General features: G+C 41.8%; 1 protein-coding gene across 1 annotated transcript; it reads right to left on the bottom strand.

The window, feature by feature from the left end:
• Positions 1-1,051: 1,051 nt before the first annotated feature.
• id4 (inhibitor of DNA binding 4) lies at positions 1,052-4,560 on the bottom strand. The gene is made up of 3 exons (XM_085290652.1): positions 3,880-4,560; positions 3,248-3,313; positions 1,052-2,547 (listed from the first exon to the last, which is right to left on the bottom strand). The coding sequence occupies exons 1-2, from the start codon at positions 4,255-4,257 to the stop codon at positions 3,266-3,268; spliced, it is 426 nt and encodes a 141-aa protein (XP_085146778.1). The 5' UTR covers positions 4,258-4,560; the 3' UTR covers positions 1,052-2,547; positions 3,248-3,265.
• Between the last annotated feature and the right edge of the window lie 9,182 nt (positions 4,561-13,742).

Here is a 13,742-nt window from a genome sequence, read left to right as displayed (position 1 = left end):
ACAACCAAACAAGGGCCGGTGTGTCTGCAAGAAAAACCCAAGGCTCCGCACAAAAGAAGGCGGAAAGGAAAGATACTCCAGTGGAGCCAAAAGCTGTGAGTGAGATAGGTGTGGAAAAAGATACCCAGTGAATCAAAATAAGAGCTTTTTTTGAGCGGGCTCATAAATCACTAACTACAGTATGTGATTTTACTAATTTTAGAAAAAATGTAACTGTTCAAATATGGAGATGTATCTGGTAAATGCTCCCGTAAACCCAATGAGGCCTTGAGTTTCTTTCAGCCAAGAGTGTGAGTATAATTTTCATCTATACTGAATCCCATAATAATCAGCATCTCACCAGGCATTTCTTTTCTTCATTTGTTTCTCATTAAAGCAATAACACCATTTTTCTTTACTGACTTTCTTTCCAGTAACTTTACGCTCTCTTTCCGATTTTGTTTTAAATCCATCTACACTGTAAGGGAAGATGAGAAACATTATTTGCTGAACATCGTTGGCATCGTGTGTGGAAGTCTGAGCTGTAGATGCTGTAAATTACTGGCCTTCATTCTTCATTCACCTTCTGTTGCACCATGCTTTCTGCTGAAATTCACGTGGTGATCGTACTTCCTGCTCTGCAACATTTCTTCTCCATTTTTCTTTTACTGAGCCTCTTTAACGGGAACATGTTACATCACGAATTGCCAACTGCAATAATGTGTTTTGATATCTCACTAAAGAGATAGTATTATTTCTGCACGAAGGAGTGACATATATCCGACTTCTCGGCTGTCACTTGTGTTTGAGTGATCCTGCTGTTGTTGCAGCCGTGTGTGTGCGGCTGAATTAATAAAGGCTCAGAAAACAAAAGGCTTAAACCCTAAATCCTGTAAAGCAGGTTTAAGGACTAACAGTATGAGAAGTCTGCAACATACTAACTTTACCCTCCCTTTATTTTCCAGGGAACTAAATGAATAAATTACACTGCACCTCTCTCCTTCTCAGCACTTCAGGTGCCAGAGAAATAAACCGCAATGCGCCCCCTGAGACAACACTCGAGACGACACAATTCTTCCTGGAAACTTTTAATTGTTTTGACAACTCCTCATAAGCCAGTGAAGGTCAAGTCCAACAGTGCAGCTGACAGTAATGTACAAGTGCCCTCTCACACTGGCAGGAGGGTGGTGAGGTAAATTCGGTGTTCAATGTCATGAAAAATAAAGATTCTTGTTTTCTTCTCTCCACTTTTATATTAATAATGACTGGATAACTCTCCAGACTTTTCATGTCAGACGTCTCCGTTCCAAAGAACAACAACAGCAACAAAAAAAAGAGAGTCTGTTAATGTTCACATTTGTAACCAATTTATAACCAAAGTTTAATGATTTCTTGGCGTCAATCATTAACTTCTCAAGGAGAGGCTCTGATTGCACAAATCTGAGAGACATTGTGTTGCAGTGATTTTTTTTTACATCGTAAACACTGTAAGAAGTGCTGTAGTTAATATGATCACTTTTTAACAAGAGTGCAATGTAACAGAATCAAATTAAGCTCCCCTCTCTTTTTCTTTTCTTTCTTTCTTTTTTTTTATAGATCAAACAGCAGGCCCACCCATCTCTCTGAGTGGGTCAAAGCTGTCAAAGTAAATGTGTACAAAAAAAAAAAAAAAGATTCAAGAGAAAGCTGAGCAGGTCAAATAATCAAAGAACTCGTGTTTGAACTCCACCACATATCTACACAGGCAGGGCTGCTTCAGTGCACATTCAATATCTCTGCAATGAGCCTGACATGCTACATATTAAACTAGTCCAAAGAACACTGCAAAGAGTTAACTGATATCATCATGTGAGGACATTATTGGCAGAGCAAAACCACGTTCATTCACTAAAGTGTAAACACAATATTTACATAATGACAGGAAAAAAAAGGTTTTAATAAAAATATCTTATAATTACAATAGTCTATTTTAAGCATATAAGTCTTCCTTTCACATACTTTTATAGAACATTTGCGTCTCTATATTTACAATCGTATTTGTCTCGAATCGGAATTGTTCTTCTTTACAATATCAAACATTTTAAGAAACCAGGGATGGCAATCCCTGTTCAACACAAATCATCTATTTTAAACAATAGATGTCCAAAAAAAAAACATGTACAAGGATTTTTCGCAGTTTAGTAAAGCTTTAAACTGGAGTCATTTTTAGTTACTCTTTAAGCACAATTCACAAACAGTTTTCATAGCTGTTGATAGATGGGTTTCCAACAACAACAACAACAACAACAACAAAACTTGTCAGCATGGGGATCCCATATTTTCACTCTTTTTGGGGAAAAAAAAGTGACAAGAAGTGAGAGCAACTTAAGCAGGAGGAAGGATGGGGAGATGTCTACACACTGAGTCCTTGTTCAATGGAACAAAAAAAAACTGATATGAATAGTGATTTTATTTGGGTTTAATTCCTCCCAGCGGTTTTGAAATCCCCTTGTGATTGTGCCTCCAGTTGGGTGTGAGTCCCTGGCGAAGCTTTGCTGGCTTTGGAGCGGCTCTGTGCAGCCTGCACACCTGTGGAGGGGATGAATAGAGGCGAGGGGGGGTGAGCTGCAAAGCTCCAGACTGACTGGCGCCACCGACAAAACAGAGGCCATGCTTGATCAACAACCCAAAACAAACCAGGTCAAACCACAACCACACAGCACCTTGGGCTGTTCGGCAAGGCTGGCGAGGACCAGCCGGGACTCTCTAGAAGGCTGTGGAGTGTTTCGCTGTAGCACACACCACCTACATTCTCTTAGTCCTGTCCAGGTGTGTTTGAATTCAGTGCTGTAAATCTGGTTTAAAAGCCAGGAACTGAGCAGAGTGTATATGACACTGAGCCAGAGAGAGGGGGGAGGAAAGAAAGTGTGTGTTTGTGCATGTGTGTAAGAATGAAAGAGAGGGCAAGCTGAGGTTTTAACCCTCTCTTCTTCTGAGATTGCTACACCAGTGACAGTTATTGCGCAAAGCACAGCTGCATCTGAGACTGGTGCCAATTTCATGTTCCTCAATTATTATTTTCCCTGACATCTACTGGCCTCCCCAGAGCACTCTAGAGATTGTCAATCTACACCACATATAGGCTACAGTATTCAAATTACTGAGGATGTCTCACTAACCACCAAATACGGTTGCATTTTTTATGTTTATAAAAAATAAATGCATAAAAAATTAATAATGTTCACAAATATTTAAAATAATATAGCAATAATATTTTACACCCACTTACCAATGCAGTGCTCAAGTCTCAGCGACATAAAATCGAGTCCTCCGGCTTTTTGACTATAGACGTCCTCTACAGAAAGATAAAGAAGAGAAACAACACGTGAAACGATGTCGCGCTTTGGATGACAAAACTAAATAAAGGCAAGGCCCTGGAAATAATAATAATAAATGGCATACAGCAGAGCGGCAGAAAATTAGCCGGCTATATCTCCCATAATAAATTCTCTTATAGGCTATTGAATAACAAATTGCCCTTATTGTGCGCAGTGGAGTGGGCTGCGGGCTGAGGTACTTCACCAATAAGGTGGGCCTCTGACACACACTGCCATTATCATGCAAATCATACGGCCCGCAATCAAGTGCGCAATCTAACCCACGTCAAATGCGATTTTTACGCATGATTTTTCAAGCCTCTGATAAGTGCTGTATGACATTCTGATTTTTTTCCCTGTCCTTTTTCACTAACACTGCAAGAACAATGACACATAACGAGTATGACGTGCTTTGTCTGAGTCTGAGTGGCGAACGGCAGTCTGGCACCGGGAGGTAAACTGGGGTCCCCCCCCACCTCCTCCTCCCCGGTCAGTCCCGGTGAAAACGGGGCGAACCGAGAGGCTCCTCCTGACTCCAGCTTACCTGGTGCTGATCAATGTTGAGCACCGTCAGTGGTGTCCTGCTGGGGTTCGAGGCTCGAGGAGGGCAGGTCCCGGTCAACTGAGGCTGTTGTTTATGTAGAGAAGGGTGCGTCTCCAGGGCCAGCTGCAGGTCCAGAATGTAGTCTATGACATGCTGGAGGATCTCCACTTTGCTGACTTTCTTATCCTGCGGAATGGTGGGCACCAGGCGCTTCAGCCGGCTGTAGCAGTCGTTCATGTCGTACTGCAGGCAGAACAGGTCCTCTTCTTCCATCCTGCACCGGGCGATGTTGAGGCTCTGCTTCGACAGATAGTGCAGGGAGAGCTGGCTGCCGCTGGAGGAGGAGTCCTGGGGGCGGACTGGAGTAACAGCCTTCATCTTAGATAACCGACGGCTCAGAGAGAAGCAACGACAAATCGAGCAATTACACTACTGGTGTCGAGAGGTATTTTAAGATTATAGCACGTCGCTGTTAACACAGAAAAAAACTAATACGGCCGCAAATTAGAGAGAGAATAAGATAACGAAAAGGTGGAATTGTAGCCTGTCAACACATCCCGTTGAGCTTCGTAGTTCCTCCTACTTCAGCAGGCTCGATGTGAAAGGAATGAATAGATTTCCTACATTTATAGAGGAGAGGGGAGGCGCCTATCCAGCCGGCTGACAGATCAGGGAGAGAAGCTGGTCAATCACCAGCAGTCCGCTGCCCACCGACCCGACAACGGAGCCGAGAAAAAGGCGTGTCTCATTCTCTGTGCGCTGCGGTGGGCTGTCTATCGGTAGGAGGAGTGTGTGTGTGTGTGTGTACGCGTGACTGACTGAGAGAGAGAAAAAGAGTGGCGATCGAAAGCAATGAATTACAGCGACGGTCCAAAGGCAAAAGTCTCAATTTGTCTTTTCGCCCAGCGGTACAAGGGGTCTGTCTTAAAGGAGCAAATATGGAATCGATCCTGACAGAGGTGATGGTATATATGCACAATTCACCAGGCTGATTAGCGCTGGATTGCATCTTTAGTGTCGTAGTCATTGATGCGTAATTACGCACAGCCTCGCTGGTATTGATCTCTCCGGTGACGGATGATCCCGAGCCAATCTACCTGCACATAAAAAAACAAAAAACAAATAAACGAAACGAAACAAAAGCTTTAAATAAACATTAGCGTCTGTTACAATCAGCAGTAAGTTTTCTGGTCCTAGTGAGATCTTTTATCAAATGAGGTGCTGTTAATACAACATTCTATTCGAATTTTGTTACACATATGTTTTTAATCAGATTTATTTTGAGAAAGAAAGAGAGAGAGAAAGAAATCATTCTAGTTCATCGTAATCGTCGACTGAATGAATTGTTATGACTTCATAAAACAAACAAAAAGACTTTTGTCTCAGCTTTTCCTGCAGGGCTGCAGCTCTAGGGGAGGCTGGACAGGCCAATTTGGCGGCGCCTCCTTGCCATTCCCTGCCCCAGCTGTGCGTTATTGTGCCTCCAACATTCCTCCGCTCTCCGGGCCGCGTCGCCGCTCCGCTCCCTCCTTTACAGCCGCCTATTGAGTCGCCCCGCCGGGCAGACAGCCTGGCGCCACGCATCGGGACCTCATCCACTCACACCCAACTCTTCTTTCTTTCTTTCTTTCTTTCTTTCTTTCTTTCTTTCTTTCTTTCTTTCTTTCTTTCTTTCTTTCGGGCAAATTGCCAAGACAACATTAACGCTACCTTCCAGCTCCTGGAGACCTGAGGTTTGAGTGTAGCAGGGATGACATCCACCTTCTTTTTAAGGTTTAATGTCCCAGACTTTATGGGAATCTCTACATTAATATTGAAAAGCTTAAATGGCTTTAAATGGGCATTTTCCTCTTGTCTCCCACCCTCTGTCTCTCTGTTTTTTTTTTGTTGCCATGGGAAGTGACTATTCTGCTCAGTAATGTTTGCAACCATGTTTGGCTCAAGGGCTACCATCTAAGGGATCAGTGGTCTGCAGCTTTGACGGTAGTCCTTCCACAAGCAAGATGGTGCATGAAGTCTCCATACATGACAGGCAGGTGATGGACGAGGTCTATCAGCAAAACACTGTCCCATTTGGCCTCAGCAATGATTCAGTGATCCTGCTATTTTGACCATTTATGTCCATAATGAATTAAAAAGTTGGAGATTTTGCTCAGTTTAGATTCCAGGGTTCTGGCATCCTTACTTAAGGCTAATGGGATGCAAAATGTTGCCGCCAAGAAAACTAGCGCCCCCCTGTCCGCAAAATAATTCATCTTAAGTTTTCATGAAATTGTAAACGGGCTAAAAACAGAAGAATTTATGGGACTGATGTGAGGTATTCAAATGCATTTTTCTCAGGAAATCCTCAGTTGGTTATTATTTAAGGACTTAGCAACCAAACTGCAACATTTTGTTGATTTGTTAGGACCTTTTCTAATTTCATTGTCCTACTTGTGTTAATGCAAAAGCAGCTTCAGTAACTGCAAATGAAACACACTTTGATTATACTTGTGTATTCATGACTGACACTACCTTTGAAGGTGAGACGATATCATAGCAAATGAGAATCAGAGAAACGTTATTAATCCCAGAAGGAAACCGAGGTGCCATAGCAGCATACATACAACAGACAACAAAGCAATCGTATAAAATCAAGTGTAGGAATAGGGCTAAAAATAGATTAGTATAGAGATATAAATATAAAATTACATTACAGGTGTAATGGGTGCACGTGTGGGCAAATGTACCTTTTGGTGTACAGAAAGTGACAGAGTGCAGTGAGGTGTGTTCAGTCCAGTTCAATATGTTAAGGTCTGAGGTAGACGAGTTGAACAGTCTGCTAACAGCTTGAAGAAACAACGTCCTGTGTTGTTCCTTTAGACAGTGAGGTGGAAGGACTGTTGCTGAAACTGCACTTTGCATTGTCCAGTGTGTTGTGGACTCTTAGGTGGTTTTGGAGCAGGTTTGCAGATGATTAAGAAACAAGTATGAGAAGAGAAGATGGTACAGATGCACTTTTTTTTTTTACAGTGGCAGGGCACAAAATAGCTCAATAACCATGCTAGCATGTTGCTAGCTTGAATGAATTGAGATACAGCCCTAGTCAGAGGACTTTAAGATGCTATTAACATTATCCTGTAAAGAAAAAACACATATCATGATGAAGATGGCCTCTTCCAGGATGACAGTGTCTGCCTCTGTCAGACTGGCAAAGGAGTCATTTAGGGATTTGATGATAATGAAAGTTGTTGTGGACTTCACAGTCACCAGGTGTCCACCCACAGGAGATTTTGCTGTGATATGTAAGTTGGGTTTTGTTGTTGTATTTTTGGATAAATAGTTTTTTTTTCTATCCCTCCAGCAGAGCAGCAGAAACTTTAGGAGTCAAGGTCCAAATATGTCATTATGTTGTTTTTCATGTGATGTGTCACCCATCTGTGCACCACAAGGACATCCTGGCATATTCTGGTGTGCCACCTGGATGACCGCACCTTGACGCAACCTCTTTCCCTTCGTTTGTTCAAGTATTTGAGGTTGATTAAGGTTCAAGGAGCAACCTTGTTATGGGCTTTAGAGTTTGCTGTGTCCTCTGCGTGTAGCTATTGTATGCATTCAGGAATGTAAACAAGATGCACTCTGACTCTTTGTGCTCAGTAACCTTGTTATATTCTATTCTTGCCCGTCTTTAGCCCTGTACCCAGTTAACGGTGCATGCATTGACCTCAAATTTAACACACGCAATAATTCACAGGGCGGAAACAGGGCTTTGTCTTTGTGTTTGCATTTGGGTGCTTCTGTTGCATGCACTTCTCTAATTGTTGCCCTTCTGGCTCTGCTTCCCCAAAGGTTCATCGCACTGTTGACTAGGGACTGGAGCTTGGTAACTAGAGACTCATTAGACCATTCTAGATAAGCATCTTAGGTGAACCTCTCTCTGTTGTGGCTACACAGTGTGGAAACACAGATCAGACTACTAACTTTGCCAGTCTGTTCTTCCTAATAAACTGCTTGTATGCAAAGTTAGGAGTGGAGCTAGTAGATTAAGTCTTGCACTAACAGCCTTTCGGCTAAATCCTCTTGTGGCGGGCCACAAGTGCAGCAACCATGTACAAAGTGGAAATTGCACGATGGCCACATCTGTGCAAGAGGTGGGATGTGGTTAAAGTTGCAGTGGGTGGTGACACACACACACACACACACACACACACACACACACACACACACACACACACACACACACACACACACACACACACACGAGAAAGATGTGACTCAACACCTCCTATTGCATGTCTGTATTGAAACCATGAGATAATATCTTGAGGCGTCAACACCTTACACCACATTTGCTTTTATGAATGTTAGTCTTTTCTTTAGGTTATTTTCAGAATAAAAGTTCTGAGCATTAGAATCAATGAACAGTTCAAATTTAAAAAGGGAAAAGAAATTATAATAGCTTTACCGTAATGGTTCGGTATAAAACTGGCATTTCATTCCACTGGCTAAAAGGTAAATCAGAACCTATTAGCCAATCAGTGATAATATATTTGATCCCAGTGTGCATACCTAGACCACACCTTACATTCAGATATAAATGATAAATAATAGTTTGAACCTAATGAAAGCACAGAGCAACTGCACTCTGACTTGCTGTCATGGTTTTCAACAGCAGGTACACACACACACACACACACACACACACAGGATAGCTCTGTTTTATTTGGAGTCAAAGTGAGCCGTTATCATGGCCCTGAAAGTGAAGCAACTAAATTTGGATCCAAACACTATTACGTGTTGTTATTTATACAGTGCCGTGCTTCGAGGTCATAATCAAGAGAGAACAAAAACACCAAATAAATGTGTATTTATATTACTGTTTCTATAGAGATCTATATATTATATATACTGTAAGTAACATATATTCTGTTTCTGTGCTCCCTTTCTTTTACACTATGACATCAAGGCAAATTCCTTATTTGTGTACAAACTTCTATTTCTGATGAACAAAAGTCCATAGTGCAGGAAGAATGGATATAAATTAAACTCCGGGGAAAAGCTGAGAACATATGGGAGCCATAAGGCACTGGAAGGAGACACACTAAATTCACACGACATAGAGGAGGGTAAGAAGGCAAAGGTGAACTCAATCAGGCACTATGGAGGACAGGAACAAAACAAAGAAATGGAAGTATTGGGAAGCTACGCAAAGAACTACCTTTCAAATTAAAACAGGAAGTATAATAAGAAAAAGAGCAGGAAGATCAAATCAGAAAAAAAAAAACTGTCAAGAGAGAAGACAAAGACCAGAAGATCTGTTACCTATTCCTGAATCAGAGATCGAGCTGCCATACAGTGCTTTGGATTAGATTAGTGTTTTCATTACTGTGGCTAAATGTCTAGACTAAAAATGCACCACAAAAAGTATTTATATCCCAGTATCACTACATCAGTCTGTTGTAGTTGACACACACTTTCCACCTCTCTCCATGTACATCATTAGAGGCTGTCCTTCAAAACTTGTCTTTAGGCCTCATCATATCTACAAGTCAAAGTCTCAACATGACACGTCATCTTTTTTAGAATGTTTTGCGCATCTCGCGGCTTCTGAACGGAGCCCCAGCTGGTTATCTGGTTTTGGTTTTGGTGGGTGAAAGTGTGGTCTCTCCATCCTCCTTCAGCAACCAACACAGCTGCTGTGCTAGTAGTACAGACTAAAGCTTGAAAAAACACCAAGCAGGCAGATGGATGAGTTTTCTGTTATTCTCTTTTGTCTGGTTTGTTGTGGGTGGTGACACACAGTTTCTTTGCATCACGTCCACTATCTCTCAGGTGCTGCAGGGCTGCGGGTATCTCCCGAACCCAGATCTGTCCGTGCTGGTTGCTTGTGATGGGTGGTGTCGTATTTTTTATTTTTTTGCTCTCTCCAGGTGACACAGTTTGCACAACATGCCTTATTCCCTGATGGCCTCCCAGCTAAACACCCTGTGTCATTTACACAGGTGCATTCATTGTTTACACTACGCAACCCGAGTAACCATCCACGCATGCAGACTAACACTCACACCTTTCTCACACACGACACAGAAATACATCACGAGGGCCGCTGGGAGAGATATAAGTCACATTAAATTTAAAAAACAAAACAAAAAATCCTTCAGATCCACTGATTTGAACTTTTTCACTGTAAAAGAAAAGAGGTGGAAAATCTGCCTCAGAGTAAAAACAGAGTTAAAAACAGGAACTCCACTCAGATCATTCTCTCTGCAGACATCAGGGACCACGTGCCGGTCCACCTGTGGGGTTTGTGTTTAGTGGCCATGATCTATTCTCATATTAACTGTGCTAAAAGCGGGAGCTATGATCTGGGCCACACTCATTTAGGTCAGCAGCAGTTCAGTCAAGTCTAAAAGCATTATTCACTGCTTTCTTGTCGTGGCCGCTGGGAGTTTTTCACAACTCTCACAGCTGCTGTTTTCACTTCCCCGTTTCCCACCGTGGTCACTTCAAACACTCCTGACCTAGCGTTTTGGATGCTTGCTTGCTTTTTGCTCTGTCCTGTTTGTACTCCAAACTGTGGAGAGACCCAGCAACATGTAGGTGCAGACACCAATTTGTGTTAAGAGCATGTTTTTGGTGCTCTCTTTGTGTTTGTGCTGGTTTATATGTGTGTGTGTGTGTGTGTGTGAGTGACAACAGGTGCACCTTTGTTGCATCCTGTTGCACAGCTGCTGCCCTGCTTGTTGTCTCTTCAATGAGTGTCAGAACATACAGCAAGCCATCGGTTCTTTCAGGTTAGAGTTTGTTATACCATTTTTATAGCTTATGCATAAAAACATGTGGGCTTATATTTTGGGTAGGGTGCCAGTTATAGGACAGAAAACGATCAGTGTCTTGCCCACAGCCAGTGAATATTCACAGCTGTTCACATCATGGTTTGCAAACTTTTGTATACTATAGATGCACTAATAACAAAGCTCTGCAGTCACTCATCTGTCTGCAACCCTGCTAGTCTAATGTTTCCCTCACTTTGGTCCAATCGTGTTCTTGCCTGAGTTCTCTGAGCCAATCGGCCTCTAATCCACGTGTTTTAAATCTCAGTGCCCTCCTGCCATTCTGCCTTCCAGACTTTCTTTCATGTGACCCACCACCTCCCCATCTTCATCTCTTCCTGACTCGTTAAGATCCTCATTCAGGCCTCGACCCACTTTATCTTATCTCATCTAGACTCCAGCAGGTCAAATAATACTTCCATCCATTGCTCTGTTATGTAGCCTCATGAGTCTAACTGCCAAATAATTTATCCCTCAAACTCCAAATTTCCCTTATGTATGGCACACATCAAACATAAACATACCAACAAAACATGACACAATAAAAGTATTAAATAGGATTATTCTGAATAGGAAATCAAAGTTCTTTATTTTTTAACTATAGTAAGATGTTGCTATGTCTTGATGCATTCTCAATCATCCAGGAAAGTAAATCTCCAGTTGTTGATTCTGTTCATCTGGACGTAGCGTTTTGTGGGAGAAACGTTTCGTCACTCATCCAAGTGACTTCTTCAGTCTCAGCTGACTGCAGGTTTCCCCAGTCTTATAAACAGTACATTTACATTATGGCTGAAACCAGCCCACTGAAGGAACAATGGGCTGGGAGGTCAGTTCCTTAATCATAATTATGCAAATTCTCATGACCATTAATCAACAACCACTGACCAAAACCCACTGATCAAAGACCACTGATCAATGGCCATTGGTACCATTCACAGAGAGTTGGGGAATGGCTGCAATCACAGCATTGTAAGATGGCGAAAGACTTCTCACTGATCAATGGCCATGAGTACATTTTACACAAGTAAAAGCGGCAGCACGGTGGAACAGTGTTTAGCACTGCAGCGTCAAAGCAATTAGGTCCTGGGTTCAGGTCGGGTTCTTTCTGTGTGCAGTGTTCGTGTTCTCCTTGTGTATGTCCGGGTTCTGTCCGAGTACCTCTCACAGTCCAAAGACATGTAATTAGTGGGGTTAGGTTAACTGATGATTTGAAATTGCACACAGACAGTGACAGACTGGCAACCTGTCCAGTGTGTACCCCGCCTCTCGCCCTATGGCAGCTGGGATAGGCTCCAGACCCCCTCGCGACCCTGAATTGGATAAGTGGAAGAAAATGGATGGATGCATAAAATAAAATAGAATAAAATAAACAAAAGCAGAAAGAATGAAAGCCAATAAATACAAATAAACATCTAGATATATGCATGGAAATCACATTTTCCATGCAAGTTGCCTGGAAATGATTCGATTTTGAAGTTTTCCTCAGTATTACATGCAGTGCCGTGGTTACAGGGTGTTTGTGGATTTGTGAATATATCTGAGTTTGTCTTCCTGTTGGTGTTTCATTCTCTGGTTTAATAATTTTAGATTCCTGTTTTGATTTTTTTTTTATTATTATTATTCCAGTAGTTAGATCTGTTTAACAGTGATATTCTTGAGACTTGGATTTCTGTTTTTACTCTGTGGATTTCCTAGTTGGTGTTTTGTGATGTTGTGTTTTCCATTATTATTCTGGCTTATCTCTTTAGCTCTGGCATATCTTATATTGTGTCTCTTTTTATTTGACTTTAGTTTGTAGTGGTGAATTTAGTTTTGTGATGTATTTAATTTTGATTTACGGCTTGTCTGTTATTTCTTGTAGCAGTAATTATAGCAGTTGCTTTCCCTTTCTTTCTGTCTGTCCCTCCTGTCTTGTTTCATTGTTTCAGCTTTGGCCCTTTTCTGTTTTCTTGTCTTACACAGTGTTAGTATTTATGCCTGTATGAATATTAACAGTTTGTTTATTTCCTCTTTTATTTTGAAGGATAAATTTCTTTTTTTCTAGTTACTTACTTCCTGGATTTTGCCCTTCTTTGTGATTGTCTGCTCCCCTTTGAGTGTCACCTGCTGTTAGCTGTTTCCTCAGGTGCCTGTTCCCTTCATAAGGGCTCTGCGTAAACACTGTATGGTCCTGTGTCTCCATCCTCTTTGTAGCGTTTCTGCTGTGCTACTCCACTGGTGATCCTGTGGTTCACCTGTTTATTGAGTCAGGACTTTGGATTTTTTTTGTTTTCTATGGAAGTTTGCCAACAGACTAATAAACGCTTGCTTTTAGCTAATTTGTCTGGATAGTGTCCTGCATTTGGATTCTCTCTTCATCGCTATCCTTGGCATCCGCTGACAGTTATCTTTATATTCATTGCTACTTACAATAATAAGAACTGCTAATGGCTGGTACAGCATGCTTTTAGAGGTATCACTTTGAGAAAACGTAAGCAACTATAGAGAGAACGGGACAACAGCATTAACTCTTTATTATCGACATAATAAGAGTCACTCAATGAGCTTCTAGGATGTGGGCCTCCTGATACTTTTTACTTTTCCATCATCTTTTTTTTGTTTTGGGGCTTTTTTGTTATACTAACACTGTAACCTTTGGCACTGCACTATACACATTAATATTGACATTTTCTACATGTGATTGAATTACATGATTTTTTTCACCCTGCAGATGAGGTGTTTTAAAGCTTTTCTTCTTCATAAAGGCCTCTAATCGAATGGTGGTGTGGTGGTTTCCCATTCACCTAACAGTAAGAAGGTCCTGGGTTTAAATCCAGGCCTTTCTGTGTTTGCATGTTCTGTCTGGGTACTCCTGCTTCCTCCCAAAGATATACATGGTTAGATTAGCTGGTGAGTCTAACTGTGAGTCTGACTGTGAGTGTAAATGGTCTGTCTCTGTAACCGACTGGGGAGCTGTCCAGGGTGGCCTTAACTCTGTGGCAGCTGGGATGGGGCCCAAGCCCACCTGTGGTCCTGAATTGGATAAGCAGAAGAAAATTGATTCATGGAACT

This window comes from Mchenga conophoros, linkage group LG11 (genome assembly GCF_057382185.1).
Source record: "Mchenga conophoros isolate Kocher_MC1m ecotype Shallow Benthic linkage group LG11, M_conophoros_male_GT1.1, whole genome shotgun sequence".
NCBI lineage: Eukaryota > Metazoa > Chordata > Actinopteri > Cichliformes > Cichlidae > Mchenga > Mchenga conophoros.
The sequence above is the reverse complement of the archived record's forward strand: the minus strand, read 5'-3'. Positions and strand labels throughout refer to the sequence as shown.